At 44.2% G+C, this 27,824-nt stretch overlaps 1 protein-coding gene and 3 long non-coding RNA genes across 7 annotated transcripts in view; 2 read left to right on the top strand and 2 right to left on the bottom strand.

Moving 5' to 3' along the window:
- Positions 1-27,824, bottom strand: part of LOC123578908 — an 89,156-nt gene that overhangs the window by 13,529 nt on the left and 47,803 nt on the right. The gene's annotated exons all lie outside the window — the stretch shown is intronic.
- On the top strand, positions 114-17,001 carry LOC123578888 (carcinoembryonic antigen-related cell adhesion molecule 1-like). 3 transcript variants are annotated; one of them, XM_045442235.1, is made up of 9 exons: positions 114-331; positions 1,178-1,537; positions 5,182-5,460; positions 6,088-6,342; positions 7,560-7,838; positions 12,154-12,280; positions 12,998-13,050; positions 13,769-13,800; positions 15,101-17,001. In XM_045442235.1, the coding sequence occupies exons 1-9, from the start codon at positions 268-270 to the stop codon at positions 15,218-15,220; spliced, it is 1,569 nt and encodes a 522-aa protein (XP_045298191.1). In that variant the 5' UTR covers positions 114-267; the 3' UTR covers positions 15,221-17,001. The 3 variants fall into 3 exon arrangements, 2 of the variants coding, with proteins under 2 accessions (XP_045298191.1, XP_045298192.1); XR_006702551.1 differs by having other exon boundaries at positions 133-331; positions 12,944-13,050; positions 15,101-15,183; XM_045442236.1 differs by lacking the exon at positions 12,998-13,050 and having other exon boundaries at positions 133-331; positions 15,101-15,183.
- On the bottom strand, positions 16,773-27,058 carry LOC123578904. Its single transcript, XR_006702555.1, has 2 exons — positions 26,892-27,058; positions 16,773-16,892 (listed from the first exon to the last, which is right to left on the bottom strand). It is a non-coding gene; the product is annotated as an uncharacterized LOC123578904 (long non-coding RNA).
- Positions 21,952-24,133, top strand: LOC123578906. 2 transcript variants are annotated; one of them, XR_006702557.1, is made up of 3 exons: positions 21,952-22,578; positions 22,814-22,906; positions 23,633-24,133. It is a non-coding gene; the product is annotated as an uncharacterized LOC123578906 (long non-coding RNA). The 2 variants fall into 2 exon arrangements; XR_006702558.1 differs by lacking the exon at positions 21,952-22,578 and having other exon boundaries at positions 22,587-22,906.

The raw sequence follows: 27,824 nt of genomic DNA, 5'->3' as shown, positions 1-27,824 counted from the left end.
AAATGAAAGGGGAAGGAGACCAGGAGGGCAGGAGTGAGGGGAGGGGAGGGGAGGGGAGGGCAGGGGAGGGGAGGGGAGGGGGAGGGACAGGGCAGAGACCCCGCCCCTGCCCACGTGACCCGGCCAAGCGCTCCTGCCCCCAGAGGCGGCTCAGCACAGAGGGAGGAAGGACCACGGAGCCAACTTGTCGTGACAGCGGTGCTCCTGAGCATTTCTGGAGCCGAAGCTCTCCTCACAGAGGGAAGGACAGAGCAGGCAGCAGGCGGCATGGAGCCCCCCTCGGCCCTTCCCCGAGGAGGGCGTGTTCCCTGGCAGGAGCTCCTGCTGGCAGGTGAGAGGGACGATCCCCTGGGTTAAGGGTGAAAGGAAGAGAGAGACTGGCTGCGGTCTCCCAGGGGAGGATGGGGCGCCGAGAGGGGACATGGGAACAGGGCAGGGCAGGGCAGGGCAGGACAGGGGGTTCCCGGCTCAGCAACAGGAAAATCTCATGATCTGGAAGAGGCGAGCGAGTGATGACGTGTTGTGTCCCAAGTTACTCATCACTGAGGACTGAATTTTGGACACGATGTGAGCAACCAGGGACCCTAAACGCTGCCCCTCCCACCAACCTGAGATATTGACAGATCAATGCTGGGCCCTGGGAACACTCATTCATTCATCCACAGGTATTTGCAGCCGGCCCCACCACTGGGGCACAACACAGATCAGAGTCCCTGCCCTCCCTGAGCACACTTCTCTGGGGAGGAAGACAGACGAGCAAAGACACAGAATGGGAGGTCGGGCATTGACAGGCCATGAAGGGAACAGAGCGGGAAAGGTCAGAATGTGAAGACAGAGGGTCTTTAGAGGAGGCGGTGTGGGCAGGCCTCTCCCAAGGACCCCTGAGTGTGAGCAGGTACCTGAGGGCAGTGAGGGAGTGAGCCCACGGACATCTGAGGGAGAGTACTGGAAACAGAGGAAATCACAAGTTCAGAAGCACTGAAGCCATGGCGGTCGTGCCGCTGACCTTGACCAGTAGGACACACACACACACACACACACACACACACACACACACACACGCTCACCCCTGGGCCCAAGGCTGAGCGATTAGGACCTGCTCAGTCTCCAGGGCCACATCTTTCCGTCCCAATACATAGGCCAAATATTGATCCAGGTCCTCTCTCTTCCCTCCTAGTCTCACTCCTAACCTTCTGGAACCCTCCCACCACTGCCCAAGTCACTATTGAATCGGTGCCGCCCGATGCTGCCAAAGGGAAGGACGTTCTTCTGCGTGTCCACAATCTGCCTGTGAATCTTATAGGCCTTGGCTGGTTCAAAGGGACAGCTATAGATCCCCGTAGGGAAATTCTATCATATGCAGCCGACTTACAAGAAATTACCCCAGGATCTGCATACAGCGGCAGAGAGACATTATATCTCAATGGATCCCTGCTGTTCCAGAACATCAACCTGGAGGACACAGGATACTACACCCTACAAATCATAAAGAGGAATGTTCAAGTTGAAAAAGTAACTGGACAGCTCCGTGTATATCGTGAGTAATTCCTGTCACCTCTGATGTCGGGTGGAGTGAATTCTACCTCGTACACACAGGATTGACAGGCCTGGACTGTGCCTCCCTTCCCTTCTGCACTGTGTCCCATGTGGGGTTTGAGCATTTAGTGCAGGACATACACAGTGGACACAAACTTCATAAGATCGGAATTCCTTCCTGGATTCCACCCTTAGCAGACATTCACTGCAAAAAGAAGGACCAGTCTGACGGGAGTAATTCAGCAGAGGCAGACTGATTCAGTCCAACCCCTTGGGCTCCTCCCTGTGATCATGCCTCTGAGAAAGACCCTGCAGGGCTCAGTCCGGGCCAGGCCTGAGGGGCCTCCTGGGTTCCTCATAGAGAAACTCAGCTCAGAAAGCCCCTGCCCAGACCCCTGTCTCAGGGCTCCTGATTGCAATGATCATGGGGAGTCCGTGCCAAGGTTGGGTTTTGGCTTCCTGGCAGGGCTGACTGGGAGCAATGATTTCCTGCTGCCTGAGTCCTGAGGTTCCTGAGCTGGTCACCAGCCAGGGCTCAGTCCCAAGAGCCACATCTGGGGAGGGGTAGAGCCTGGTCTTTCACCTGAGACTTGGGGTGGAGAGCAGAGGTAGGCAAGGTCCCTAGGCCATTGTCTGACTGCCCTGGAGCTGTAGGAGACTCCAGAGGAAGGTCAGCACCCCCAGGGAGGAACAGAGGAGAGAAGATGCTCCTGGGTGCTCCTCCCGCACCAGGGATCAGGCCCAGGAGCTGTCTCTCATGAAGGCAAATAATAATAAATGTTTATTTGGGAAGCTCCTCTATACCAAGCCTTAGGCCAGGTAAGTGTGAAATATTTAAGGTTAATTACAAACAACATGGCAAGCCTGAGACCATTTACTTGACTTTATTGAGGGGAAACTGAGGCATGGGGTGATGCAGACATTGAATCAGAGTCACACAGACCAGGAGCGGCAGGCAGATCACAATCCTATGAGGTTTGTCTGCAGCCACAGCCTGGACTTATCCACCCAGGGGCCTTATTAGGCATCTGTGGACCCTGAGACCAGCGATTGGATCAGACCTTTCTTAGGGATCCACAGCTCAAAGCAGATTTTCTGGTCTGGGAGTGAGAGCAAATGAGGAATTAGTCTGTTTTTACTCAAGAACTAAATTACCTTCATCAACAATCAGAGTCAGTGCTGGGAATGCCCAGGCCTCCCCTCAGGTGGCCAATCCACAGCTCCCTACTTTGGACTTGGAATCACTTATTTGTTTCCTGTTATGTTGATGTCACTCCTATTGGAGTGTGAGGGAAAGGACTCTGCCTTCTCCTCCTACTGTATACCCCTAATTGGTACAGGCCCAAGAACTCCATTGCTGTTTCAGGAAGGAAGGAAGGAACGAAGGAAGGAAGGAAGGAAGGAAGGAAGGAAGGAAGGAAGGAACGAAGGAATGATTATTAGTCTCTTCAGAGTCTAGAGCCTGGATGCAGAGTCCTAGGAGGTTCTGGACAGGTTCTATTCCCTGTCCCTCTAGGGGCTGAGACCCATGTTCTATCCCTCTGACCACCAGCCCCCCAGGCCACTCCCAGAGAAGAGTCTTTGGTGTTGCTCAGCCATGGGAGTGTTTGCAGGGATGTGCTGGTCATGCCCCTGGGTCAGCTGTGGACTCTCAGTGCCTGGAGTCTTTGAAGTCACTTGTAACCCCCACTGCTCACAGCCTTGGATATTTCTGGTTCTCTGTTCCTTCTATGTCCCTCATCTTCTTCCTCTTCCTCCTTTCAGCTGGGACTCCCCCTGATCTGCATAACTTCCTTTACTCTTAAGCCTTCCCTGGATTCTTCTGCTAACACCTGTGGCCAGGCCCACCCTCCCAGGCAACAGTAAAGGATGCAGAAATCAGTCAGAACAGCAGCCTGATCACCAGGAGAAACGAGCTTTCACCGTTCCCTCATCCAGGTCTCTTTCTCTCCATGATGCCAACAAGTGGAACACACCACATGTCAGGGACGTGTGACCCCTTGATCTACTTTCTTCTACATGACTCAACCAGGAAGTCAAAGACAGAAGGGCAGGTCTGCAGTCCCCAGCTCATGGGCTCATTTCACACTTTTTACCCCTGACTCACATCTTCATCCTGGTGAGGCTCCCGTTCCTCCCAGTGCTTCTTCCCAGGTGGGGCTGGCCAGACCCTGTGCCATCTAACTAGTTTACTGCCTATTTCACATGCACCTGGGTGCTCACGTGACACTTTTACCATAGGGTGGGACCCTCTCACACAGTGAGACCTACCAGTCACTGTCTTTTCACTTGGATGCTGCCCAATTTGGATAAATTTGATCAAACTTATGTTTCCTGAGATCAAAAGAAAGCCACATGCAAGTATGGGTTTCTTTCCATTTTGCCTGACTGTCCATAGAAATTGGTGGCAAGGACCTCTTTCCTAAATTTACTAACGTAGCACATATCATTTCTACTAATTTCGTATCATCCCTCCCTTTATATAAGAGAGACACCGCAGACTGTCTCCCAATCAATTCTGTTTCTTACCAGGACTCACATGCCTTTCTCTACCCAGGGAGTCACTGATTTTGAACCCGCAAGAACATCTTCCTTTGATCATGATGCGACCCTGACTGACTGCAGAACTTGGTCTACAACGTACAGTGCTCTCTAGAGAGATATTCCTAGAGAAACTGGTCTTAGATTTTTCGGGTATTAATAGTGATTTTCATATATGAAAACAATTTAACGTCTCAATTTTCCATCTCATAACTGTGTTTACAAATGGTCCATGGGGCCAAATATCCCCACCTCCACCCCACCATCTCCTACCATTCACCCCTTCTGCATTCGAAAACATCCACTTATATTTTAGGAAAGACCAATATGGTCCTCACTGCCCTCTGCAGTGGGAAAAAAAAGACTTTAAAGACCGAGGGCAGAGCACATAGTTCTCTGCCAAAGCCAGCCAGGTCCTGCCTGTCCCCCCTTACTCTTTTCTGGGTCATTTCTAGTCTTGACTCTGCTCTACCCTGTGTGGAGTCACTGTCTCATGCCAGTCACCATGGAGCACTTCAGCAGGACTGCCTAACTTTGTGGCCCTGCAGTCTGAGTACTGGGCTGACCTCCAGGCTTGCCCCTGGTGTCCCTGGGTGTTACTCTTCTCAAATACCCTGTTCCAGGCCATGCTGCCCAGTGTTCTCCAGGGTTTCAAATTCTGGGAAGGCCCATAATTACCCATCTCCAGGATAACTGTGGAAAGCACGGCCTTGTGGAAGACACACGTAGGTTGGTTGGTGTGGGTCTGTGCAGTAGAAAGGGCCTCAGCACCTGTACTTTCCAGGTGAGGCCTCTGAGGTTGGTCAGACAGTCCACTGGTTAGGGAAGAACCAGGAGAGATCTGGGGTGGTCTCTGACTCCCTATCCTGTGTCTTCCACAACCAAACCCTGAGAAAGTCTGTCCTTGCTCTCAGACAGAGAGCAGGGGCCCTATGTTCTCTGAGTCCTCAGATCCTCTCGCATTTGTCTCGAGATTCACAGATCTGCTTTATTCTTAAGGACTCGTGTTGGCAGACAGATGAGAGAAGGCAGCTCTGATTGAAGATGCCTTTGGAGGAATCACAGGTACCACACAGGGCAATGTTCTCTCTGTTGTCTACACAGCGGAGTTACCCAAACCCAACATCACAAGCAACAACTCGGACCCCGTGGAGAACGTGGATTCTGTAGTATTAACGTGTGAACCTCAGACTCAGAACACAAGCTACCTGTGGTCAGTAAACAGTAAGAGCCTCCCGGACAGCGCCAGGCTGGAGCTGTCCCTGGACAACAGGACTCTCACTTTACATGGTGTCACAAGGAATGACACAGGACCTTATGAGTGTGAAACCTGGAACCCAGTCAGTGCCAGTCGTAGTGACCCATTCACCCTGAATGTTCTCTGTGAGTAACTTGTATTCCTACCTGGCCCCGGGCTGCCAGCCCAAATCCACGCTGCCAGAGGTCAGGCCACATCTGTCCTTCTGGGGTCTGAGTACCTGACTCTCACCTAGACACCCAGGCTGGCCATGGCTTCTTATCTCAGGCAAACCTGGGAAGGCCCAGCCTAAGCCAAGACTAGGAGGGAACAGGCTGCTCCTCCCTGGGAGGGTCGATAGCCTATGAGGGGGAAACAAGTTAATATCTCAGACTCAGGCTCAGTGAACACAGGGGGCTTATGGTTGGGACTATTTATTTATTTATTTTTAAATTTTTATTTATTTTGAGAGAGAGTACATGAGCATTAGTGAGGTAGGGTCAGAGGGAGAAGGAGAGAGAATCCCAAGCAGGCCCCACCCTAACAGCACGGAGCCCTGACATGGGGCTCCATCCCACAAACCATGAGATCATGACTTGGGCTGAAATCAAAAGTAGGATGCTTAACTGACTGAGCCACCCAGGTGCCCTGGTTGGGACTTTCTAAAACAGGGTTATGACCTAGCTCAGAGGGATACTGTGGACATTATACAGACCAGGATCTTCCCCTTCCCTTGGATTACATCACGTGTGGCTTTATTCTGTTTGCTCCAGATGGCCCGGATGCCCCCACCATTTCCCCCTCAGACTCCTATTACCGTCCAGGGGCAAACCTCAGTCTCTCCTGCCACTCAGCCTCTAACCCGCCTGCACAGTATTCTTGGCTTATCAATGGGAGCCCCCAGCCATCCTCACAGGAGCTCTTTATCCCTAACATCACTGTGAATGATAGTGGAACCTATACCTGCCTCGTCCATAACCCTGGCACTCGCCTCAATAAGACCACAGTCAAGACTATCACAGTCTCTGGTAAGTGGATCCCTGGAGCATTTGCATCAAGCACTGTGGTGGAGATCTGTCTGGTTTTCAGAAAAGAGCCTAGAAGAAGTTAATTTGCATTTGCTTGCGACACAGATCTGTCCCTGAACTAACTCTCCCATCACGTCTGCAGATGCTTCCTCCCCTTGCTCTCTGGTTTCTCATGGCAGATTTTGAGTCCAGCCTGGTATGTCGGAATAGGGTTCTCTCAGCCCCATGTAGTGGAGGGGGCTTACAGAGGGAGAAGGAGGGTTCTTTTTGCTACTGGCTCGTCCAATGACTGACTCTGCTGTAATGTCATCTGTGGTGGGACAGGAGAAGGTAGGTACATGAGAACCCTCTCTGCAGTCTGGCCAAACTGTGCCACCAATTGCTCCAGAACCTCCCTCAGGTGAGGCTGCAGGGAAATGAGACAGAGCGAGCCTTGGTGCAGACGCCTCTGGGCTGTGTCCTGGTTCTGAAGTCTACCAGCTACGTAACACTGGGTGACACCAGCACGTATGATACACCAAAGGAGGACAGTGAATAATGGTGCATAATTGAAAAGTAGATGGATGAAGTCCCTACACGGGACAGAAGGAACAGTGCAAAAGTAGATCTTTATACATACAGCTAAGAGTACCAGCCTTTTGTTAAAATGTAACCATTACTCTAAACGTCTCCTCCCTGTAATGTTCAACCCACAGGCCAGGAAGTAAAAATCTTATTCAGACTGAGAAATCCTTTAGGTTGGAACTTTTCCAGGTCCTAAGCTCACAAAGACTGGCTAGGCTGTTCTCATTTTCTAATTAATTATTTAACAAAAGGGAAATATCTTCCCTTTCTATGTAAAGCTCCCATACTAAAAAAGGTGCCTGATCTTTTCAGAAAACTCTAGAAAGGGTCACACAAAAGCCACTGGGTAAAAAATTCCACCTGCTGATGGGGATGCTGGACATGGCCTAAGAGGTGTGAGGTGCTGATGTCCAGGCAGACCAGACAGATGACTGAGGGCCAGAGGGGGACCTGAAGGTCAGACGGGGAGGCACAGCCCCCTCCTTATAGATCACCACCTGAACAAAGACACTCATTCTTCTGCAGACATCAGGGCCATCCTCTGGGGCACCTTTACAGAGCCCAGTGGGGCCCTCGGAGTGGCCGAGATCTTGGAAGAAGGAGCATGGCCCCAGGCCCCCTCTCATTCTGTCACCTCCTCTGTTTCTCCACAGAGCCAGTGTCCCAGCCCTCCATCAACATCAGCAACACCACAGCCACAGAACATAAGGACTCTGTGGTCCTGACCTGCTCTACAAATAACACAGGGGTCTCCATCTGGTGGCTCTTCAATAACCAGAGTCTAAAGCTCACGGAGAGGATGAAGCTGTCCCCAGACAACAGCACCCTCACCATAGACCCTGTCAGGAGGGAAGATGCCGGGGATTATCAGTGTGAGGTCTCCAACCCAGTCAGTTCCAGCAAAAGTGACCTCGTCAAGCTGAATGTGGAATGTAAGTGACACCTTACATCCGTAAGGTGAATGTAAGTAACACCGTGTTCCATCTTCCTGGGAAGAATCCTCACCAATGATGTGCAAAATGGATAGAAGTCACAGGGGGCAGAATAGCAATCAAGAGACCATTTCAGTAAACAGAATGGCAAAGTGGTTAAAAGCTAAGTGTCTGAATCAAATATACTTAGTTTCTTATCCTGGGTCTGGCATTTACTCTTGTGACCTTGCACAAGATTCTTTCTTCCCCTCTGTTACCATTTGTGTGTGTGTGTGTGTGTGTGTGTGTGTGGCAAAATATACGTAAGGTTTACTATTTAACAATTTTAAGCATACAGTTCAGTGGCATTAGGACATTCATATTGTACAACCATTACTACTACCCATTTCCAAAACTGTTTATCTTCCCATGTGAAAACTGTTCCCATTAAACAATAATGTCCCATGCCTGACCTTAACCCCAGTAACCACTATATCCTACTTTCTGTCTCTATGAATATGACTATTCTAAGTACCTTGTATAAATGTAATCATAACAATATTTGTTTTTTGTGTGTCTGGCTTTTTTCACTTAGCATAATGTCTTCAGGGTTCATCCGTTTTATAGCATATATCAGAATTTCTTTCCTTCTTTAAGGCTGAATAATACTCCCTTGTATGTATGTATCACATTTTGTCTATGATTTATCTGCCTGTGAACTTTTGCATTTTTCCACTTTTTGGCTGTTATAAATAATGCTTCTATGAACATGGGTATACAAATATCTGTTTGAATCCCTGCTTTCATTTCTTTGGCATATATACCCAGAAGTGGAGGTGCTGCATCAAATGGTAATTCCTTGTTCAATTTTTTGATGAACTGCCATTCCATTTTCCACAGTGACTGCACCATTTCACAAAGAATGCAAAGAAGTTCCAGTTTCTACACACCTTGTCAACACTTGTTTTCTGTTTTGTTTTGTTTTGTTTTGTTTTGTTTTAAATAATAGCCATTCTAATGGGCATGAGGTGGTATCTCATTGTGGTTTTGATATGTATTTCCCTCGTGATGAGTGACGTTGAGCATCTTTTCATGTGCCTGTTGTCTATCTGGGTGTCTTCTTTGGAAAAATGTCTGTTCAAGTCCTCTGACTATTTTTTAAATATTTATTTATTTTTGGGGAGAGAGCGAGTGGGGGCAGGGGGTAGAGAGGGGGACAGAGGATCTGAAGGAGGCTTTACACTGACAGGCTGACAGCAGTGAGCCTGATATGGGGCTTGAGCTCATGAACCACAAGATCATGACCTGAGCTGAAGTCAGACACTCAACCAACTGAGCCACCCAGGTGCCCCATCCTCTGCCCATTTTTTGAGTAGGTTTTTTGTTGTTATTGAGTTGTAGTTCTCTATTATGGATATTAACCCCTTATGGCCTATATGATTTATAAATATCTTCTCCCACTCAGGGGGTTGTCTTTTCACTTTGTTGATAGTGTCCTTTGATGCATAAAAGGTTTTAATTTTAATTGAAGTCCAGTTCACTTATTTTTTCTTTTGTGGCCTGTGCTTTTAGTGTCATATCCAAGATGTCATTGCCAAATCCAGAGTCATGAAGTTTTCACCCTGTGTTTTCTTCTAAGAGTTTTTATAGTTCTAACTCTTACATTTAGGTCTTTGAGTTAATTTTTCATATACGATATTAAGTTAGGGTTCAATTCTTTTGCATGGACATCTAGTTTTCCCAACACCCATTTGCTGAAAAGACTGTCTTTTCTCCATTGAATGGTCTTGGCACTCCTGTCAAAAATCCTGTGACCATGTATATAAGGGTTTATCTCTAAAATTTCTATTCTGTATTATTGGTCTATTTGTTTGTCTTTATGCTAGTACCACACTGTTTTTATTACTGTAGCTTTGTAAGCTTTGTGGTAACTTGAAAATTGGGAAATATGAGTCCTCCAGCTTTGTTCTTTCTCAAGATTGTTTTGGATATCTGGGGTCCTTTGAAATTCCGTATGAATTTTAGGATAGATTTTTCTATTTATGCAAAAAAAAAATGTCACTGGGATTTTTTTATCAGGATTGCATTGAATCTGTAGTCACTTTGAGTAGTACTGTCATCTTAATAAGTCTTCCAATCCATGAACATGAAATGTCTTTCCATTTATTTATGTCTCTAATTTCTTTCAGCAATGTTTTGTGGTTTTTCAGTGTATGAGTCTCTCACCTCCTTGGTTAAATTAATTCCTAGTATTTTATTCTTTTCGATGCTGTGGTAAATAGAATTATCTTAATATCCTTTTTGGATTATTCATTGTTAGTATATAGGAATACAACTGATTTTTGTGTGTTGATTTAGTATCTTGCAACTTTGCTGTATTTATTAGTTATAACAGCTTTTTTTGTGGAATCTTTAGTGTTTTCTATGTTCATGTCCTCTGTGAACAAAGATCATTTTATTTCTTTCCAATTTGGACACTTTTTTTTTTTTTTTTTTTTTTTTTTTTTTTGCCTAACTATTGCTCTGGCTAGGACTTTCAATGCTATTTTGGATAAAAGTGACAAAAGCAGGCATCCCTGTCTGGTTCCTAATCTTAGAGGAAAAACATCTTACTCAATGTCTTTCACCATTGAGGAAGATGTTGGCTGTGGGTTTTTCATATGTGGCCGTTACCATATTGAGAAAGTTTCCTTCTATTCCTAGTTTGAGGGTTTTTATCATGAAAAGATGTCAACATCTTTGGCTGAATGCTTTTACTAATTCAATCTCCTTCCTAGTTATAGATCTATTCAGATCTTCTATTTCTTCATGATTCTATCTTGGTCAATTTTGTGTTTCCAGGAATTTGTCCATTTCATCCAGGTTATCTAATTTGTTGGCATACAATTATTCATAGTACCTATAATATTTATTATTTTATAATACTTATTATTTCTATAAAATTGACAGTAATTTCCCGCACTTTCTTTTCTCCCCCCAACTTTCAATTCTGATTTTAGTAATTTAAATCTTCTTTTTCTTTTAAAGTCCATCTAGTTAAAGGCTTGTCAATTTTGTTAATCTTTTTTGAAGAAACAATTTTTGGTTTCATAGATTCTCTCTATTGTTTTTCTACTCACTATTTTATTTTCCTCATTCTAATCCTTATTATTCCCTTCCTTCTGCTAGCTTTGGGTTTAGTTTGTTTTTCTTTTTCCAGTTTCTTACACTGTACAGTTAGGTTATTGATTTGAGGTCTTCTTTTTTTAATGTAAGTATTTGCAATTACAAATTTCTTGCACAAGATTCTTAATTTCTCTGAGCCTAATATTCCTCAACTGAAAGTGGTAATAAGAGTACTTGCTTCATGGTATTGTTTTAAAGATTTAATGTAACAATTAAACCCTTAGCAAAAATGCTATGCCCAGAGGAAATGTTCCATAAGTGTTAGCTGCCATTATTACTACTATTATCATTAGCTTCTACAAAGTCAGGTAGTCCTAAAGTCAAATCCCAGATCCATTTTTTACTGGCCATATGACTTTGGATAAATTATTCACTACTCTCAGCCTCAATGTTTTTAATCTGCAAAATGGAAATAGTGTCTATCTGAAAGGGTTATTATATGAATCAAATGAGTCAATAGTAAAGTACTTACCACAGAGCCTAGCACACAGTAAGTACCCCATAACAGTAGCTAACATTTATATACAGGCTTGAGTTGACTGGTAAGGACAACAGAAATAAAAAAGAAGAAACAGATGTGAACAGTACTATATATGGGTATGGAAAGCATTATGCAAAAAAGCCATTGGGACACAGTTACTGACTGAACATGGAAAAGGAAAAAAAGGAGTTGAGTGCAAAGTTTCAAGCCTGTTATGTTAGTTTTTATCCCCTGAGATGCAGCTAAAGTGGGATTACTTATTTATTTATATTTATTGAGAAAAATATTTACTTATTTACTGGGGAAACATGCCTGTGAGGGAAAGTAAGCAGGAGTGGGTGGAGTCTGGTGCCACACCTGAACACAGAAAAATGTGCGACCATGAAAAGATGGGAAGTTATACAAAAATAGCAATCAATCTTTCTCACATTTCCAAAGCCCTCACAATATCTGAGTGCAGAAAGGCCAGGATGGAATGGAGGCAAGCCTCATCACCAGCCTAGAATACAGTGAGAGAAAAAAAAATGACGGATGAAGTCAGCTAATCACCTCACAGCAAACTTCCCACAGAAAATGTATTCCTTGAAGGAACGAGTGGAGACCACTACATGTTAAGAGTTGTCCCCTGGGGGACCCCCACTGTCAAATAATGTCACCCTCATTCCTTCTTCTCTCTTCTTTCCCTGACAGATGATTTCACACAACAAAGTTCTGGCCTCTCCGCTGGGGCTATTGCCGGCATCGTGATCGGAGTCCTGGCCGGGGTTGCTCTCATAGCAGCCCTGCTGTACTTTCTGTGTAACAGAAAGTCTGGCGGGTATGACGGCCCTTCCCCATTGTTCTGTTTTCTCCAAGGCTAACTGCCATGCTTGGGAGAGGGAAGGAGACTTCACCTCTGTCTCTGGGCCTGGATCTACTCCTCCTCCTTTCTAAACCCCTGCTTCTGGGCACTAATTCCTGTGGATCTCTTCTCCATGCTTCCTGCACCCCACTCTCTCTTGGACATGGTAATTCCCATCCCCATCTTGTTTAGAGGGGGCAGATCCCATTATACTTCTGTCTCCCAGTCAGGGAAGCCAAGGCCCAAGAAGGAAACAAATGAGAAAATGAAAGGAGGAACAGGAGAACGGGAGTCACATGCTCTGTTGACAGTAGTAGGAGGGAGGGATAGGACAGGAGGACAAGCTAAGAAGAGGTACAAACAGCCAAAGGCCTCTTTGGGCAATAAGTGAAATGAGACAGAAAACAGCATCTACCTACAAAAGAGGAAAGGTGTCAGCGTACAGGTAGGCTCATATGCAGTTGATAAAGAACGGACCTAAATGTGGACATCCAGCAAACAGGACAGGAGTAAAGCCTAGAGGAGACTGTGGGTACACAAGAAAGAGGCCCTAAGAGGGAAGGCAGTATAATCCAGGTATAAATGAACACTGAGGAGCCCCAAGGAATTACCTGCTGATGATGTCCTTCCTAATTCAAGGAGCAAAGATCCTATGCTTGGGAATAGCAGTCACACTGTCTGATATTTATTTAGGACAAGTGACCTGCGTGATCTCACAGAGCACAAACCCTCAGCCTCCAACCACAGTAAGTAAAGCCACTCACCCAGTGAGACCTGACACGTTCCACCACGTGCCCTGCCCCATCAGTGAATCCTGGATTCCCGAACTACTCAGTACCTTCTGAATTTTTAGAAGGGATTTCCATTTCCCAACCTTAGGTTGGCATAGGTCCTCATACCCTTCTAGCCACAAAAGATTCCCCTGAGACACAGCCCTGGGAGAGACGCTCACTCCACCTGGGCCAGGCAGGCCTGCATAAGATGGACATGTTTCCAGGAGCCATTTCCTCACCCATAGTCCTCCCCCTCCTGCCTCTATGATGGATGTGGGCATTCTCCTTTGGTGAGACTCTCCCTGTCTTGTGGTGCTCTGGGTACTGTGGGCCTCGACGTCCCTCCTTGCCACTGAAGCTTGTTGCTGAGAAATACATCTGGGCAAAAAATCAAGGCCTTGTGAACTGGAAGAAATTTTCAGAAGTGGACTAAGGCCTTCTGGGCTCTACTCTTGCCCCCCCTCTGGTACTAATGCCCTGGGTGTGGACCACAGACACTGAGGAAGTGAATTCCTCAAGCCATCATGGGCTACCTCCTCACCCTACCCTGCTCCCACCTGCCAGCTCCTTCAGCTAGAAATCATGAGAGCTTAGGAACCCCACATACATCTCCACCTTCCAACCCCTGTTCCAAGGCCATAAATCAGCTTTGCATTTTCATGGATTGATAACTCTTCCTTTGCTTCCCCAGGTCAGGACCACTCTGACAATGTGCATAACAAGGTAAGCACAGCCAGTTTCACTGGCTCATTTTCTCATGGAAATATCTCTGTGTAGAATAGGTTATTTTTTGTAATGTTCATTTATTTTTAAGAGAGAGAGAGACAGAGTGTGTGTGCACGTGCGTGCACTTGCCTGCACAAGTAAGGAAGGAGCAAAGACAGAAGCAGAGAGAGAAAATCCTAAACAGGCTCCTCGCTGTCAGCATAGAGCCTGACGAATCCGTGACGTGAGATCATGACCTGACTCAAAATCAAGAGTCGGACACTTAAACGAATGAGCTACCCAGGTGCCCCTAGAATGGGTTATTCTTGAAAACACAAATGTGAGATCAAGTTTGGGTCAAAATTCCTCAAAACGGTAACAAACAAAGGAGTACTGGTTAATTATTCCCTTGAGTCTACCTCATTGCCAGAACGTGGACTTTGGAATTAACCTCATCCTCTGTTTAAATCCTGGCTCTGACTCTCAGTAACTCTGTGACCTTGGACAAGTAACTTAAGCTCTTTGAGCCTTGGCTTTGTCATCTGTAAAATGGGCATGCTGCCTACTTCAAAGAGAAGTTGAAGGAATTCAATGAGATGGCAAATGGAAAGCACCCAGCACAATGCCCAGCATAAGTCACTAAGCCGTTCTCCCTCCTCTACCTCCACTGACCCTGCTCTTACCAACAAAGTACAGTGTCCATTCTGGTGGGTCTGAGGTCTTGGTTCTTTCTTTATAATAATTTTACCACATTTTTCTCATCTTAACCCTTCAGTAGAATATACACATATATCAAAAGGTGCTTAAATCATAAATGCATTTTAACCACGTGTAAATTTTCATGAGTTGAACACAAGCAGCACCCAGATCAAGAAACAAACCATCCCTACCCCCCCCAAACACCCTCCAGCTCTGGACTTCTTCCAGAAAGTAACCACTATCCTCACTTCCAGTGCACTGGATTACTTTTGTCTGTTTATGCTCTTACATAATGAACAACACAGTATATCCTTGTATGTGTCTAGCTTCTTTCATTCAAAATTGTTTTGTGAGATTCATCCATATCCTTTTATGCATTTGTAGCTTGTCCATTCTCTTTGCTGTATCATCGCATCTCACTATGAATATTATAATCTACCTCTTCTAATGATCACTCCACAGGATGTTAGCAAGCAGAGTAGTAATGGGTAATAAAAGCCCTTCTCCAAAACTAAAGGTTTCAAAGTGGTGATAGCACGTGGTGCTCAATCACACGACACAAAGTGAGAGCCTGACCTATGACACTGATTGAACTGACCACACTATTCATGCCTTTCAGACTGATGAAGTTGCATATTCTTCCCTGAACTTCAATGTCCAGGCACCAAAGAAATCAGCGTCAGCCTCCCCACCCCTAACAGCCACAGAAACAGTGTATTCAGAAGTCCAAAAGAAGTAATACCTTCTGTCCTGCTCTCTGCGCTGCTGACTCCTTCCCAAGCTCCTCATCCCCATCACTAGGAGACCCTTTTCCCCTCAGGGAAAATGGGATGAAGCCTCTTTCCCCACTTCACTCCCTAACTGAGAAACCTGCAGGCTGCCTGGTTACAGCCCCTCCCTTCAGTGTCAATAGACGAAAAGGTACATCCGGGATTCCTAGGAAACCCAGCCTTCCTAGTCATTGAAATTTGGCAAAGCAGATCTTGGGCGGTTGCCAGAACTTTTGCCCCTCCCAAGTTTTCCTGACCTAAACTTGTTTTAAACTTACTTATTCAGGGCACAGTCATTCCTTCCCACCCCAGTCCTGTCCTATTGGAGTCTAACTTGAATTTGCCGTAACCTTGTGAATTATGTCCTGATCCACTGAAATGCATGTGCCAGAAAAGAAGAGAGGAAAGAAGTAAAAGTAAAAGCTTCTATCTCCCCAAAGCCCAGTGTGAACCCACCATACACGAGCAAACGAATATATAACCAATGCTGAAATGGCAAATTCTCCACCTTTGTCTACTATCAGAGTTGTCTACCAGGGCCTAAACACCTTGCTGCTTGACTAGAATGCCACCAAAGCCATTTGGCAAGCCTGTTTTCAGAGAACCCACTGGAAGCAATTAGGGAAATTATTTGCCAAGGTCCACAGGCGATTCCTAATGAAAATGCCCCACAAATGCAATATGTTTCACAACTTTATGGGCTTTATTCAAGGAAATATTCACAGAAGGAGGGCTTATAGCTTCAGAGAACATTCGCCTCTTAACAGACAATCAGCTGGGAATTTGGGAGAGGAGTCAGAGGAGCCACCCTTCAGAGATTATTTAAATCATTGTTAAAGAATGCCCAATTTGGCATATTGGGTTTTTTTCCCTTTTCTCTGAGACATTCTGCCATTTTAGTTTTTGCATCTGCTAGTTTATGTGAAAGGGGCTATTTTTACTTAGCTTATCTATATAAGCCAATCTGCCTGCCTTAGGGGAAAGAAGCCGCCAAAACCCACAAGTCCCCTTGGCCAGGAGTTGCTCGAGGCATTTATGTCTGGGGCTCTTTTGTGGCCTCTTTTGTGGCTAGATGGGTCTAACTCAGTTTCCCAGCATCTCAGGCCAGTCTTCAACCACCATTCCATTCCACGGGGGTCTCTGCTGTGCGTGGTGTCTGTCCCACTCACTTTCTCAGGAGACCCGGCCTCTGCTAAGGTGCGTTTGGTCCTTGACAAGTGGGGATGCCCTGAAGGGAACACACTCAAGCCCCTGCTGGCATTGTTTACACCCTGAAAAGCTGCACTTGTGCTGATGCTCCTGGGAACCCGGGCTGTGAGAGGTCAGGACAGGGGAGGGTGATAACTGGGCCAGAGGCTTCTTGAACAGCCTCTGAAATGTTTTCTCCCATGGGGTCAAGTCCCAGTGTGCAGAACAGAAAAGAAGAGCCGGAGGAGAGTCAATGCACTTCCCATCCAGCCTCCCTCTAAGCAGACGGGAGTCTCTTTGGGGCTGTTGAGAAAAGGCTTTTATTCTGTATTGATTACTTGATGTCATGCTGTGTCTAAGATGCCCCTCAAAGAGGGCTAGTTGGGAATTCTCTGTACTCAGGTACCTCTTTCAAGGGTTTTCTAACCCTCACACAGTCTATTTATACTTCCCCTCATCTATGCTACTCTGTGTTATTTAATTTTGCCTGGCTAGGGCCACTTCTGAATTATTTGTGAAACTTGCTCTATATTTATAATAAAAATTATAAATTAGACAAAAACATGCTGCCGTTGATACTACTTGAGATAATATCTTCTTTACAGGAGGAAGAAAGAGAAATTGCTGAGTCAGAGCAAGCCCAAGTCTATAGATATTTGATCTAGTGATCAGAAAATTAGCTCACGTCATTTGCATGCCTGCTAACAAAGTGAGTCTATCTAGAAACAACAAGCCATAGCTTCAACCTTCCCAGAAGAAACTGCCTATTTTCTTCTGGGTAAGAAGATGATTTCATGAGTCAAAGATCTCCCAGCCTCTTTATTAGGGACAAGTAACACTTCCTGCACAGGTGTCTCCGGTGAATCAGAAGCAGCTGAATACAGCTTTTTTTTTTTTTTTAATTTTTTTTTTCAACGTGTATTTATTTTTGGGACAGAGAGAGACAGAGCATGAACGGGGGAGGGGCAGAGAGAGAGGGAGACACAGAATCGGAAACAGGCTCCAGGCTCTGAGCCATCAGCCCAGAGCCCGACGCGGGGCTCGAACTCACGGACTGCGAGATCGTGACCTGGCTGAAGTCGGACGCTTAACCGACTGCGCCACCCAGGCGCCCCTGAATACAGCTTTTACTCACAGAGTCTCCACAGGCCCAGGCACACAGGCACCTCCAGAGTCCCTAGTTCCTTCTTTCTGCCCCCTTGGGAGGTCAGAACTCTCCTAACCTGAATACCCTTCATTTACTAATCCCACTAAGTGTCAGCCTATTATCTCATTTCCTTCACTTCCAAGCCATGGAAACATGTGCTGCACTCCCCTTTCCTCATCATCTGGTTTCTCCTGGCCCCTCTGCACCCAAGACCTCTAGAGGCAGCATGAAGTCAGTGTCCATCCTTGGACAACTTTTCACTGTCCTCACATTGTTCACTTCTACAATGTCTAAGACCCACTTTTCTACAACACCTAAGGCATCACAGACAACTTTTCCTTCTTGGGCATTCTCTTCCTCCCACCCCCCACCCGTGCGTTGCACCCCATACCAGATCTAGTAGTGGGACGCCAACTGTCCACCTCCACACCACCCTCTTCCACAGCCTCGAGGACCTCTCCAGAGATGGCTCCTGCATCTGCCTCTCTAGCCCCTACTAGAGAGGGCCGTTTCCCAGATCTCATGACACTAACATCCAAACTCCTTACGAAATTCCCCCTCATTTAAACCGGGTCTCCCCCTCCCAACCCCACAGCTCACTCACCTCTCTCTGCGCCACCCCTATTTCCTCAGACCTTGCTCTTTTATTTCCCAGATTCGATACATCATCAAAGCCTGATGATTCTTTAACACCTCTCCATACCTTGTTCGCTCCATTCCCATGACCCTGAACAACCCAGACCATGTGAGCTCTGTTCATGCTCTTGAGGAGCTCCTTCAGGATCCCTGTTCTGAAGAAAGAGCAAAAAAGCCAAACATGGTCCGTCCAAACTCAAAGTGAGATAACAAGAGACTAAAGAACAAAAAACAGACAAGAAAGTCTGGCCCATTTCCTTCTAGCCTGTAGATGTCTGAGTCACAGATACTCTGATTGTCCTCACACCTTTAGTAACATTCACAAGCACTGATAGCAGCAAGCATCTGAGTCAGTCCCTAACTAAGGGGCCCAGAAACCAAAAGCCACCCCAAGAAACCAACCAACTATGGCAGTAAGGTTACACGAATTCTACTTATGTGCATAGATTTCTGATGAGTCATTCATTCAGTAAACATTTATTGAGGATTTACTATATGTCAAGCACTAAGCCAGGTGCTAATGAGAACACGGAGATTAAAAACTAAAGCCCTTATTTGGATTTTTATTCAAACAACTCTGCTTTAAAAAAAGGGGGGTGGGCAAAGGAAGAAATAAAGGCACAAAAACAGCAGAAGGAAAGACAAGGAAAGGGAGAGAGAAAATTAGGAGATAATTACAGAAGTCTGAACAGTGAGTATTTTATGATATTGAAGAAGTACTCATTTTTAGTGCAATAATGGTATCGTGGTTATGTTTTTTGTAAAGATACCTTATATTTTAGTAACATGATTGAAATCTTAATAAAATTATTTGATGTCTGAAATTTGCTTCAAAATATCCCCATTTGAGGAGGGGAGTATAAATGAAACAATACTGGCCATGAAATAATTGCTGGAGCTGCACAATGAGTACAGGTAGATACATTTTATTATTAGCTTTATTTTTGCAACTATTTCAAATTTTCCGTAAAAAAAAAGTCCCTGCTCTCCAGAAGCTCATAACACAAGGAATCAGATATTCCAACAAATACACTACTGTGTAGTTTAACAAAATTTGACGGAGTGCTATTCAAACTCCAAGGAAAGTGACTGCCCCCCTGAGATAGGCAACAGAAATCAGAGAAGATGTCAAAGGAGCATCCTCTGCTTGACCAGAGTCTTAGAAAAAGTATTAGAGGCAAAAGGGCAAACGAGTGGTACAAAGGCATGCAAATGTGAAGCAGCAGAATTCCTGCGTACTCTTTGGATGACCATGTTACTTAGGAGCACATATTCTGGAGCCAGACCACCTGGAGGTCCTGCTCCTGAGGGCCTACTCTGAGACATCGGTCAAGCTACTTGTAATGTCTCTGTGCCTCAGACTCTTTACCCATAAAACAGGGATTATAACAATACGTACTTCACAGGCTATTGTCAGGAGTCAATGAGTTAGTACACGTGTAAAATGCTGAGAAGACAGTAGGCAAACAATAAATGTTAGCTGCAAGATATAAAATTAATATACAGAAATCTATTGCATTTCATTATAATAACAAAGTAGCAAAAAGAGAAATTAAGAAAATAATCCTATTTACAATGGTATCAAAAGGAATAAAATACCTAGGAATAAATTTAACAAAGGAGGTGAAAGACCTATACTCTGAAAACTTTAAGACACTGATGAAAGAAACTGAAGACACAAATAATTGGAAAGATATACCACGTTCGTGAATTGGAAGAATTAATACTATTAAAATGTCTACACTGCTCAAAGCAATCTACAGATTCAATGCAATCCCTATCAAAATACCAATAGTATTTTCCATAGAACTAGAATACATAATTCTAAAATGTGTATGGAACCACAAAATACCCCAAATAGCCAAAGCAATCTTGACAAAAAAGAACAAAGCTGGAAGTATCATGATTTCAAACAATACTACAAATCTACAGTAATTAAAACAATATGCTACATGCACAAAAATAGACACATAGATAAAGGGGACGTAATAAAGAACCCAGAAATAAGCCCATGTTTATATGGTCAATTAATCTACAACAAAGGAGACAAAATGGGGAAAAGACAGTCTCTTCAATAAATAGTGCTGGGAAAACTGAACAGCCACATACAAAAGAATGAAACTGGACCACTTTCTTACACCATACACAAAAAACTCAAAATGCATTAAAGACCTAAACTTAATACCTGAAACCCTAAAACTCCTAAAAGAAAACATAGCCAGTAATCTGTTGGATATTAGCATTAGCAATATTCTTCTGGATCTGCCTCCTTGAGGCAAGGAAAACAAAAGCAAAAATAAACTGTTAGGACTACATCAAATCTTTTGCACAACAAAGGAAACCATCAACAAAATGAAAAAGCAATTTACTGAACGGGAGGAAAATGATATATCTGATAAGGGGGTAATATCCAAAATATATAAAGAACTCATACAACCCAACATCAAAACAAAAACAAAAACAAAAACAAAAACAAAAACAAACAAAAAAGTAACCCAATTAAAAAATAGGCAGAGGAAGGGTGCCTGGATGGTTCAGTCGGTGGAACATGCGACTCTTTTTTCTTTTCTACATTTATTCATCTTTTTGAGAGACAGAGACAGTGTGAGTGGGGGAGGGGCAGAGAGCAGAGGAGACACAGAATTTGAAGCAGGCTCCAGGTTCTGAGCTATCAGCACAGAGCCTGATGCTGGACTCAAATCCACGAACTACGAGATCATGACTTGAGCTGAAATCAGACACTTAACCCACCAAGCCACCCAGGTGCCCCTGGAACATGTGACTCTTGATCTCGGGGTCATGAGTTTCATGAGCCCCATGTTGGGTGGAGAATTTACTTAATAAAAGAAAATAAAAAATAAAATAGGGAGAGGATCTGAATATGCATTTTCCAAAGATGGCATACATATGGCCAAGAATCACAGGAAGAGATGTTCAACATCACTAATCATCAGAAAAATGCAAATCAAAACCACCATGAGTTATCCCCTCATACCAGTCAGAATGGCTAGTATCAAAAAGACAAGAAATAACAAGTGTTGGCAAAGATGTGGAAAAAATGGAACACGTGTACTGCTGCTGGGAATGTAAACTGGTACCACCACTAGGGAAAACAGTATGGCGGTTACTCAAAAAATTAAAAATAGAAACACTGTATGACCCAGCAATTCTGCTTCTGGGTGTTTAGCTGAAGAAAACAAAATGTGAACTCAAAACGATATATGCACCCCTATGTTTATTGCAGCATTATTTACAATAGGCAAGATACAGAAGCAAACCAAGTATCCACTGATAAATGAATGGATAGAGACAATGTGATACGCACACATTGTGTGTGTGTATCACACACACACACACACACAATGGGATATTATTCAGCCATAAAAAAGAATGAAACCTTGCCAGCGTGGATGCACCTGGAGGGTATTATGCTAAGTGAAATAAGTCAGACAGAAAAAGAGAAATACCGTAGGATTTCACTTATGTGTGGAATCTAAACAAACAAAACAGAAATAGACTCGTAAATACAGAGAACAAACTAGTGGTTGCCAGCCGGGGGAAGTGTGGGGATGGATGGGTGAAATAGGTGGAAGTAATTAAGAAGTACAAACTTCCATTTATAAAATAAATTAAGTCACAGGGATGAAAAGCACAGCATAGGGAATACAGTCAATAACATTGTAATAACTTTGTATGATGACAGATGTACACTTGTAAGTGCACATTTCATAATGTATATAATTGTCGAGTTACTATGTTATACACCTGAAACCAATATAATATTGTATGCCAACTATACTTCAATTTATAAAAATGTTACTGCTAGTAATGGTAGCAGTATCCCAGTCCACAATACCACACGTTTGAAAGTCTCATCTAATTTGTACTTGTTTTTGTTAGACTGTACACTTGTAAAGTAGGGACTATATCTATTTATCTCTATATCCCCAGAATCTACCCTGAGGCCATGCCCATAATAGCCACTAATTAAGCAACTGTCCTTTCAGGCACTAGAGAAGAGACCACCAAAATCCTCTGCCTAGCCTCCCTCATTCCCCTATAGATTATACCCTCAGTTCCTATAATTCTTTGGCTTCCTTTGACTCCCTTTCTTGTTTCCACCTCCTCCCTTCCTCTGCTCCAGGGATGTTCATTCACTAATGGTGATCTCTGGTCTCATCCCTGGCAGGTGTTCCAATGCTTCCTTTTGCCCTCTACCCACAGCTATATTATCTAACCAGCCTCTGCATCACTTATTCTGCAATTAATAGAAGGGTGAACGGAGGCTGTATTTCTCGGCCATTGGTCTCATACCTATTTGTGAGAAGGAGAATTCTCTGGAAAAGAGAAAAGCAGGTAAGATGGTAACAAGAACACAAAGCCTTCAAACACAGCTCCCTCGTTAAGGGAATCCTGTAGATATACTTGTACAACCAACCAAAATCTCACTGGGGTTTGGGGAGGTTCAGAAACTGCTGGGGAGAAGATGGAGGCATGATGGGCAGGAAGCTCAGCTATATGTTAATTTTTATTTTGCAAATTTCAGGGTTTATTTTCCCCCCACTAGTAAACATCTTCATTTTCTCCCCAGAGCAGAAACTCAAAGAGGAAGAGAATATGAAAATCCTCAGAGCTGAGAAGATACAAGATCACAGGCAGCTACAGACTCGAAAATAAGAATAAGGTCAGATGCAGGCTGTTCTCAAATCACAGCTCTGTACAAAGTGCCCTCTACCCTGAGCAGCGGGGTGGGGCCGGAACATGATCCTTGTCTCCCCTAGAGGCGAACGAACTGCTGGTAAAACGTTAACTACCCAGGATGGAAGGAAATGGAGCCCTCGGAAGTACTTCTCCCTACTCATTTCTCCCCCTGAGAGGAGAACAATTCAAGGCCATATTCCCAGCCCTACTATTTTATGGTTTTTTTTTTTCCTCTGAAAAAGGCTGAGGAGGGGATCACAAAGCAGAAATGGAACACTGGAGCATCTTAAGCATGCTTTGTTTAAAGGTCAAAGTCTTGTGAAACATGCCAATCTCCCTTCACTGCGTCTCTGTGTCCCTATCTGAACCCAGAACTCCTCTTATTGGGGGGACTAGAGCAAGAAAGGAAAGAGGGAACTGGGAATAAATACAAGCAAATAAATACAAGCAGAGTGGGAGGCCCTTGCAATACTAGGTGTGATTATTTAGGGAAATGAAACTAGTCTTCTTGTAGGGATCAGACTGGTTTTGAGAGCAACTCTACATAATAAATAACCAAAATAGTTTAAGTAACAACAGAAGTTTTGGAATAAATGTATAGCCACCCAGGACAACTACTTTAAGGTGCCCGTATTTATCTGGATATGATATACTTATAAAAGGAATCCTAAAACTCACATGAGTCTCATAACTTTATTGTCTTAAATAGGACCAAGGAACAGTTTGACATGACCAGGAGAGTGAGGAAAAACGAAAGAGCAGGGAGAAGACCGGCGTGTATATGGTGGCAGAGATGATGGAGATGAACAAAGAAGAGCCAGAGACAGATGTCACACAAAAGGAACAGTAAGTTCTTATCATAAATACAGAGATGGAAGCAGTGAGCTAATTATGGCGAAAATCAGTTCCTAGGCCAGCTTTCCCAGTTGAAGCTTTCCTGGGTGACTCCATCAGCCAGCCCTGTGTGGTCCAGGAGTATGGCAGAGAGGGAGTAGAAATGGGCAGAAACAGATACTAACTTCTCCCACTTCCGTTTAAACCCAAGAAGACCTTTATTCTCCTACACAGGAAAACTGGACTTTGCACATTCGTTGGCTACTTTGTATCAGATAGAGAAATTTGATTAATGCCAATTCTTCAAAGAGTCAGCTGTAAAACTTTGCCTGTCAGTAAATTAACAAATTAAAGAGCAAGAGTTATTAGTGCTTCATGTGTTTTTGAGCTCATTGTGTAAAGCAACCTCCGTTCTTAAGAATCCTAAGTCCTGGGGTGCCTGGATGACTCAGTCAGTAGGACATCAGACTCCATGTCAGGGTCATGAGTTCAAGCCCCACATTGGGTGTAGCTGAAAAGGAAAAGAAGGAGGAGGGGGAGGGGGAGGGGGAAGGGGAGGAGGAGGAGAAGGAGAAGGAGAAGGAGGGAAGGGGAAGAAGAAGAAGAACCGTAAGTCCTCCATATGACCCAGCAATTCCACTCCCATATATATATACCCAAGAGAAATAAAAACTACGTCCACATAAGAGTTTGTACACAAATGTTCATAAACAGCATTATTTATGCTAGCCAAAAAGGTGCAAACAACCCAAATATCCATCAACTGATGGATGGATAAACAAAATGGGGCATGCAATGGATATCATTTGGCAATAAAAAGAAATAAAATACTGATAAATGATATGACATGGATGAATCTTAAAAACATCATGCTAAGTGAAAGAAGCCAGTCACAAATACCACAGATTGTATGATTTTATTTATTTATTTTTTTTTTTTTTAATTTTTTTTTTTCTCAACGTTTATTTATTTTTGGGACAGAGAGAGACAGAGCATGAACGGGGGAGGGGCAGAGAGAGAGGGAGACACAGAATCGGAAACAGGCTCCAGGCTCTGAGCCATCAGCCCAGAGCCCGACGCGGGGCTCGAACTCACGGACCGCGAGATCGGGACCTGGCTGAAGTCGGACGCTTAACCGACTGCGCCACCCAGGCGCCCCTGTATGATTTTATTTATATGAAATATCCTGAATAGTCAAATTCATAGAGACAAAAAGTAGATTACTGGTTTCCAGTGGAGGAGAGAGGAGATGGAGATGAGGAGCATTGCTAATGGGTATAGGGTTTCTTGTTGGCATGATGAAAATGCTCAAAATTGACTGTGGTGATGGTTGTTCTACAATTCTGTGAACTTACTAAAAATCATTGAATTATACACTTAAAAAAATTTTTTTAATGTTTATTTTTGAGAGAGAGAGACAGAGCATGAGTGGAGGCGGGGCAGAGAGAGAGGGAGACACAGACTCTGAAGCAGGCTCCAGCCTCTGAGCTGTCAGCACAGAGCCCGATGTGGGATTCAAACGAGTGAACCATGAGATCGTGACCTGAGCCGAAGTCAGACGCTTAACCGACTGGGCCAACCAGGAGCCCTGAATTATATACTTTAAATGGATGAATTGTATGGTATATGAATTGTATCTCAATAAAGCTGTTCTTCAAAAAAAAAAAAAAAAAATCTAAAGGTCTGGAATTGGACTATGTCAGCTAGCTGGAGTCTAGGTTTAACTATACTATCCCATAAGCCCATTAAGACCCATAGCCAGCCAGTAACACTGCAAAAATCCAAACTTTTGCTTTAATTAAAACAAAACAAAACAGGGATGCGTGGCTGGCTCAGTCAGTAGAGCGTTATGAATCTTGATCTCGGGATCATGTATTCAAGCCCCATGTTGGGCATGGAGTCTACTTAAAAATATAAGAAACAAAGAAACAAACAAACAAAACAAAAACTGACATTAAGGCCTTGGACCTCATTTGTGCTCTCTCCCTATGAGCTCTATATGACTTGTTCAACTGATTTAATAAGAAACATGTCCAAAGTAATTATGGAAATCATTCAATGATATCACAAATATTTATTGAACATCTATTATGTGAAAGGTACTGTTCAAGGGCCTGGGAGTTTAACACGTCATCCCTGCCTACAAGATGCTTACTGTACATTCACCAGTCTCAAGAGAGCATGGTAAGTGGTACAAAAGGGGTAAGTGCTGGGGACGTTAGGGGCATAATCCCAGGTTGGTGTGTTAGTGTAGTAGATTACAGAAGTAAGGTATAAACCAAAGCCTGAAAGCTAACTAAAACTGATACGAAAATAAAGAGGCGTGACAGGAGTGTTCTACGCAGAGAGAATAAGCACAAAGGCCCAAACTCATAGAAAGCAGGGAATTTCAGGAATTAAAGTAGTTTGGTGTGGCTGAGGCATAATGTGCAAGAACTGGGGAGGGGTGGAGGGCAGGACTGGGACAGTGGAAGCTGAAGAATACTGAGGTCTTTTACATTTGTAACGTGACAAAAAACTGGGGAGCCTTGCTGAAGAGATCAAATTGCAGCCTGAGGGCTGCTTTAGAGAAGGATGGAAGGAATTTAATTATGGAAAAGGATATGATCAGAACTTTGTTTGGCAAGGGCCACTTCGGCTGCACTGTGGACGGCAAATGGGAGGGGGCACGGAATTAATAGGCTGGAGCAAGGAAGGGGGTCAGAGAGAAGATGTAGCAGGAATCCAGAGGAGATGATGGTGGCCTGAGTTAGTAGCATGAATCAGGTTGGAGAAGAGGGGACAGGTTAGAGAGTTACATAGGAGTTGGCATTGTCATGACCCCAGACTGACCAGATGAGGGAATGCCAAAGGGAAGGAGAATGGTGGCAGGTTTGTGGCACAGATCACTGTGGGCTACGAGCCCACATATATTACTATAATAAGAATTATAATAATAACTATTATTATTTTTAAAGAACCAGGTTTGGAGGTAAGGTAAGTTCAGTATGGGACATGTTGCACATTCAAAAGCAGATACCCAACAGACAGTAGAGATCTACAACTCAAGAGTGATGGATTACAACTGAAGTCACAGACAGGAAGGCATAGAACAGGTCAGAACTCTAGAGACCAGTGACATTTAGGGCATGAACAGATCAGAAGAGGTGGCAAAGAAAACTGAAGAGGAATGGTCAGATTGGTGGGGAACCAACAGAGTGAGGGCCATGGCAGCAGTTTGAGTGAAGTAGTGGCCAAGAGTGGCACCTGCTCTGTGACATTAGGTAAAACAAAGGTGCGAAGTACAAGGGAGCGGGGCGGGGCGGGGGTGGGTGGGGGGATCAACTCTCCAATGCTGAGGAGTGGATGGGAGATAAACAAATGGAGATACTGGCTAAAAACAAGTCCCTTTTTTAAAAAAATATTTACTTATTTTTGAGACAGAGACAAACAGAGTGTGAGTGTGGGAGGAACTGAGAGACAGGGAGACACGGAATCCGAAACAAGCTTCAGGCTCTGAGCTGTCAGCACAGAGCCCGACGTGGTGCTCAAACTCACGAACTGTGAGATCATGACCTGAGCCGAAGTCAGACTCAACTGACTGAGCCACCCAGGCGCTCCCAAAACAAGTCTTTTTTTTTTTTTTTTTTTAAGTAGGCTCTGAGATCAAGAGTCAGACACTTAAGCTACTGAGCCACCCAGACAACCCTGAAAACGACTCTTTTAAGAAGTTTGTCTATACAAAGGAAGACAGTGATAGAGTGGAAGTCAGCAAGAGGAATAGGGTTCAAAAAAAATAATTTTTTTTAACATGAGAAAGATCTAAATATATTTAAACATGGAAATAGATGCAAGGAGTTTGTAGTTTCATATTATAATCATGATCTTTCCCCTAAATCCTCCCCCTCCTTCTCACAGAAAACCTGCAGGGAAGATCTTACAATATGCTAGGTGCTAAGTATTTTAAGCCAGAGCAGTTTCAGTGCAGATCTGACTAACCAACATCCTTGAAAACAGGGTACCTCTAATGCCTCCGCTGACATCTGCTCTCCTGCCAGCTCTTTAGCTCTTTATTTATAGCCACACAT

This window comes from Leopardus geoffroyi, chromosome E2 (assembly GCF_018350155.1).
Source record: "Leopardus geoffroyi isolate Oge1 chromosome E2, O.geoffroyi_Oge1_pat1.0, whole genome shotgun sequence".
Taxonomy (NCBI): domain Eukaryota; kingdom Metazoa; phylum Chordata; class Mammalia; order Carnivora; family Felidae; genus Leopardus; species Leopardus geoffroyi.
The sequence above is the reverse complement of the archived record's forward strand: the minus strand, read 5'-3'. Positions and strand labels throughout refer to the sequence as shown.

What these genes read in the sequence shown, in the direction of transcription:
- LOC123578888 (XM_045442235.1), top strand. Translation starts at nt 268, where the DNA reads ATGGAGCCCCCCTCGGCCCTTCCCCGAGGAGGGCGTGTTCCCTGGCAG. An exon ending in TGGACAGCTCCGTGTATATC is followed by an intron (nt 1,538 to 5,181) that starts GTGAGTAATTCC and finishes TTGTCTACACAG; the next exon opens with CGGAGTTACCCAAACCCAAC. An exon ending in TGTAACAGAAAGTCTGGCGG is followed by an intron (nt 12,281 to 12,997) that starts GTATGACGGCCC and finishes ATATTTATTTAG; the next exon opens with GACAAGTGACCTGCGTGATC.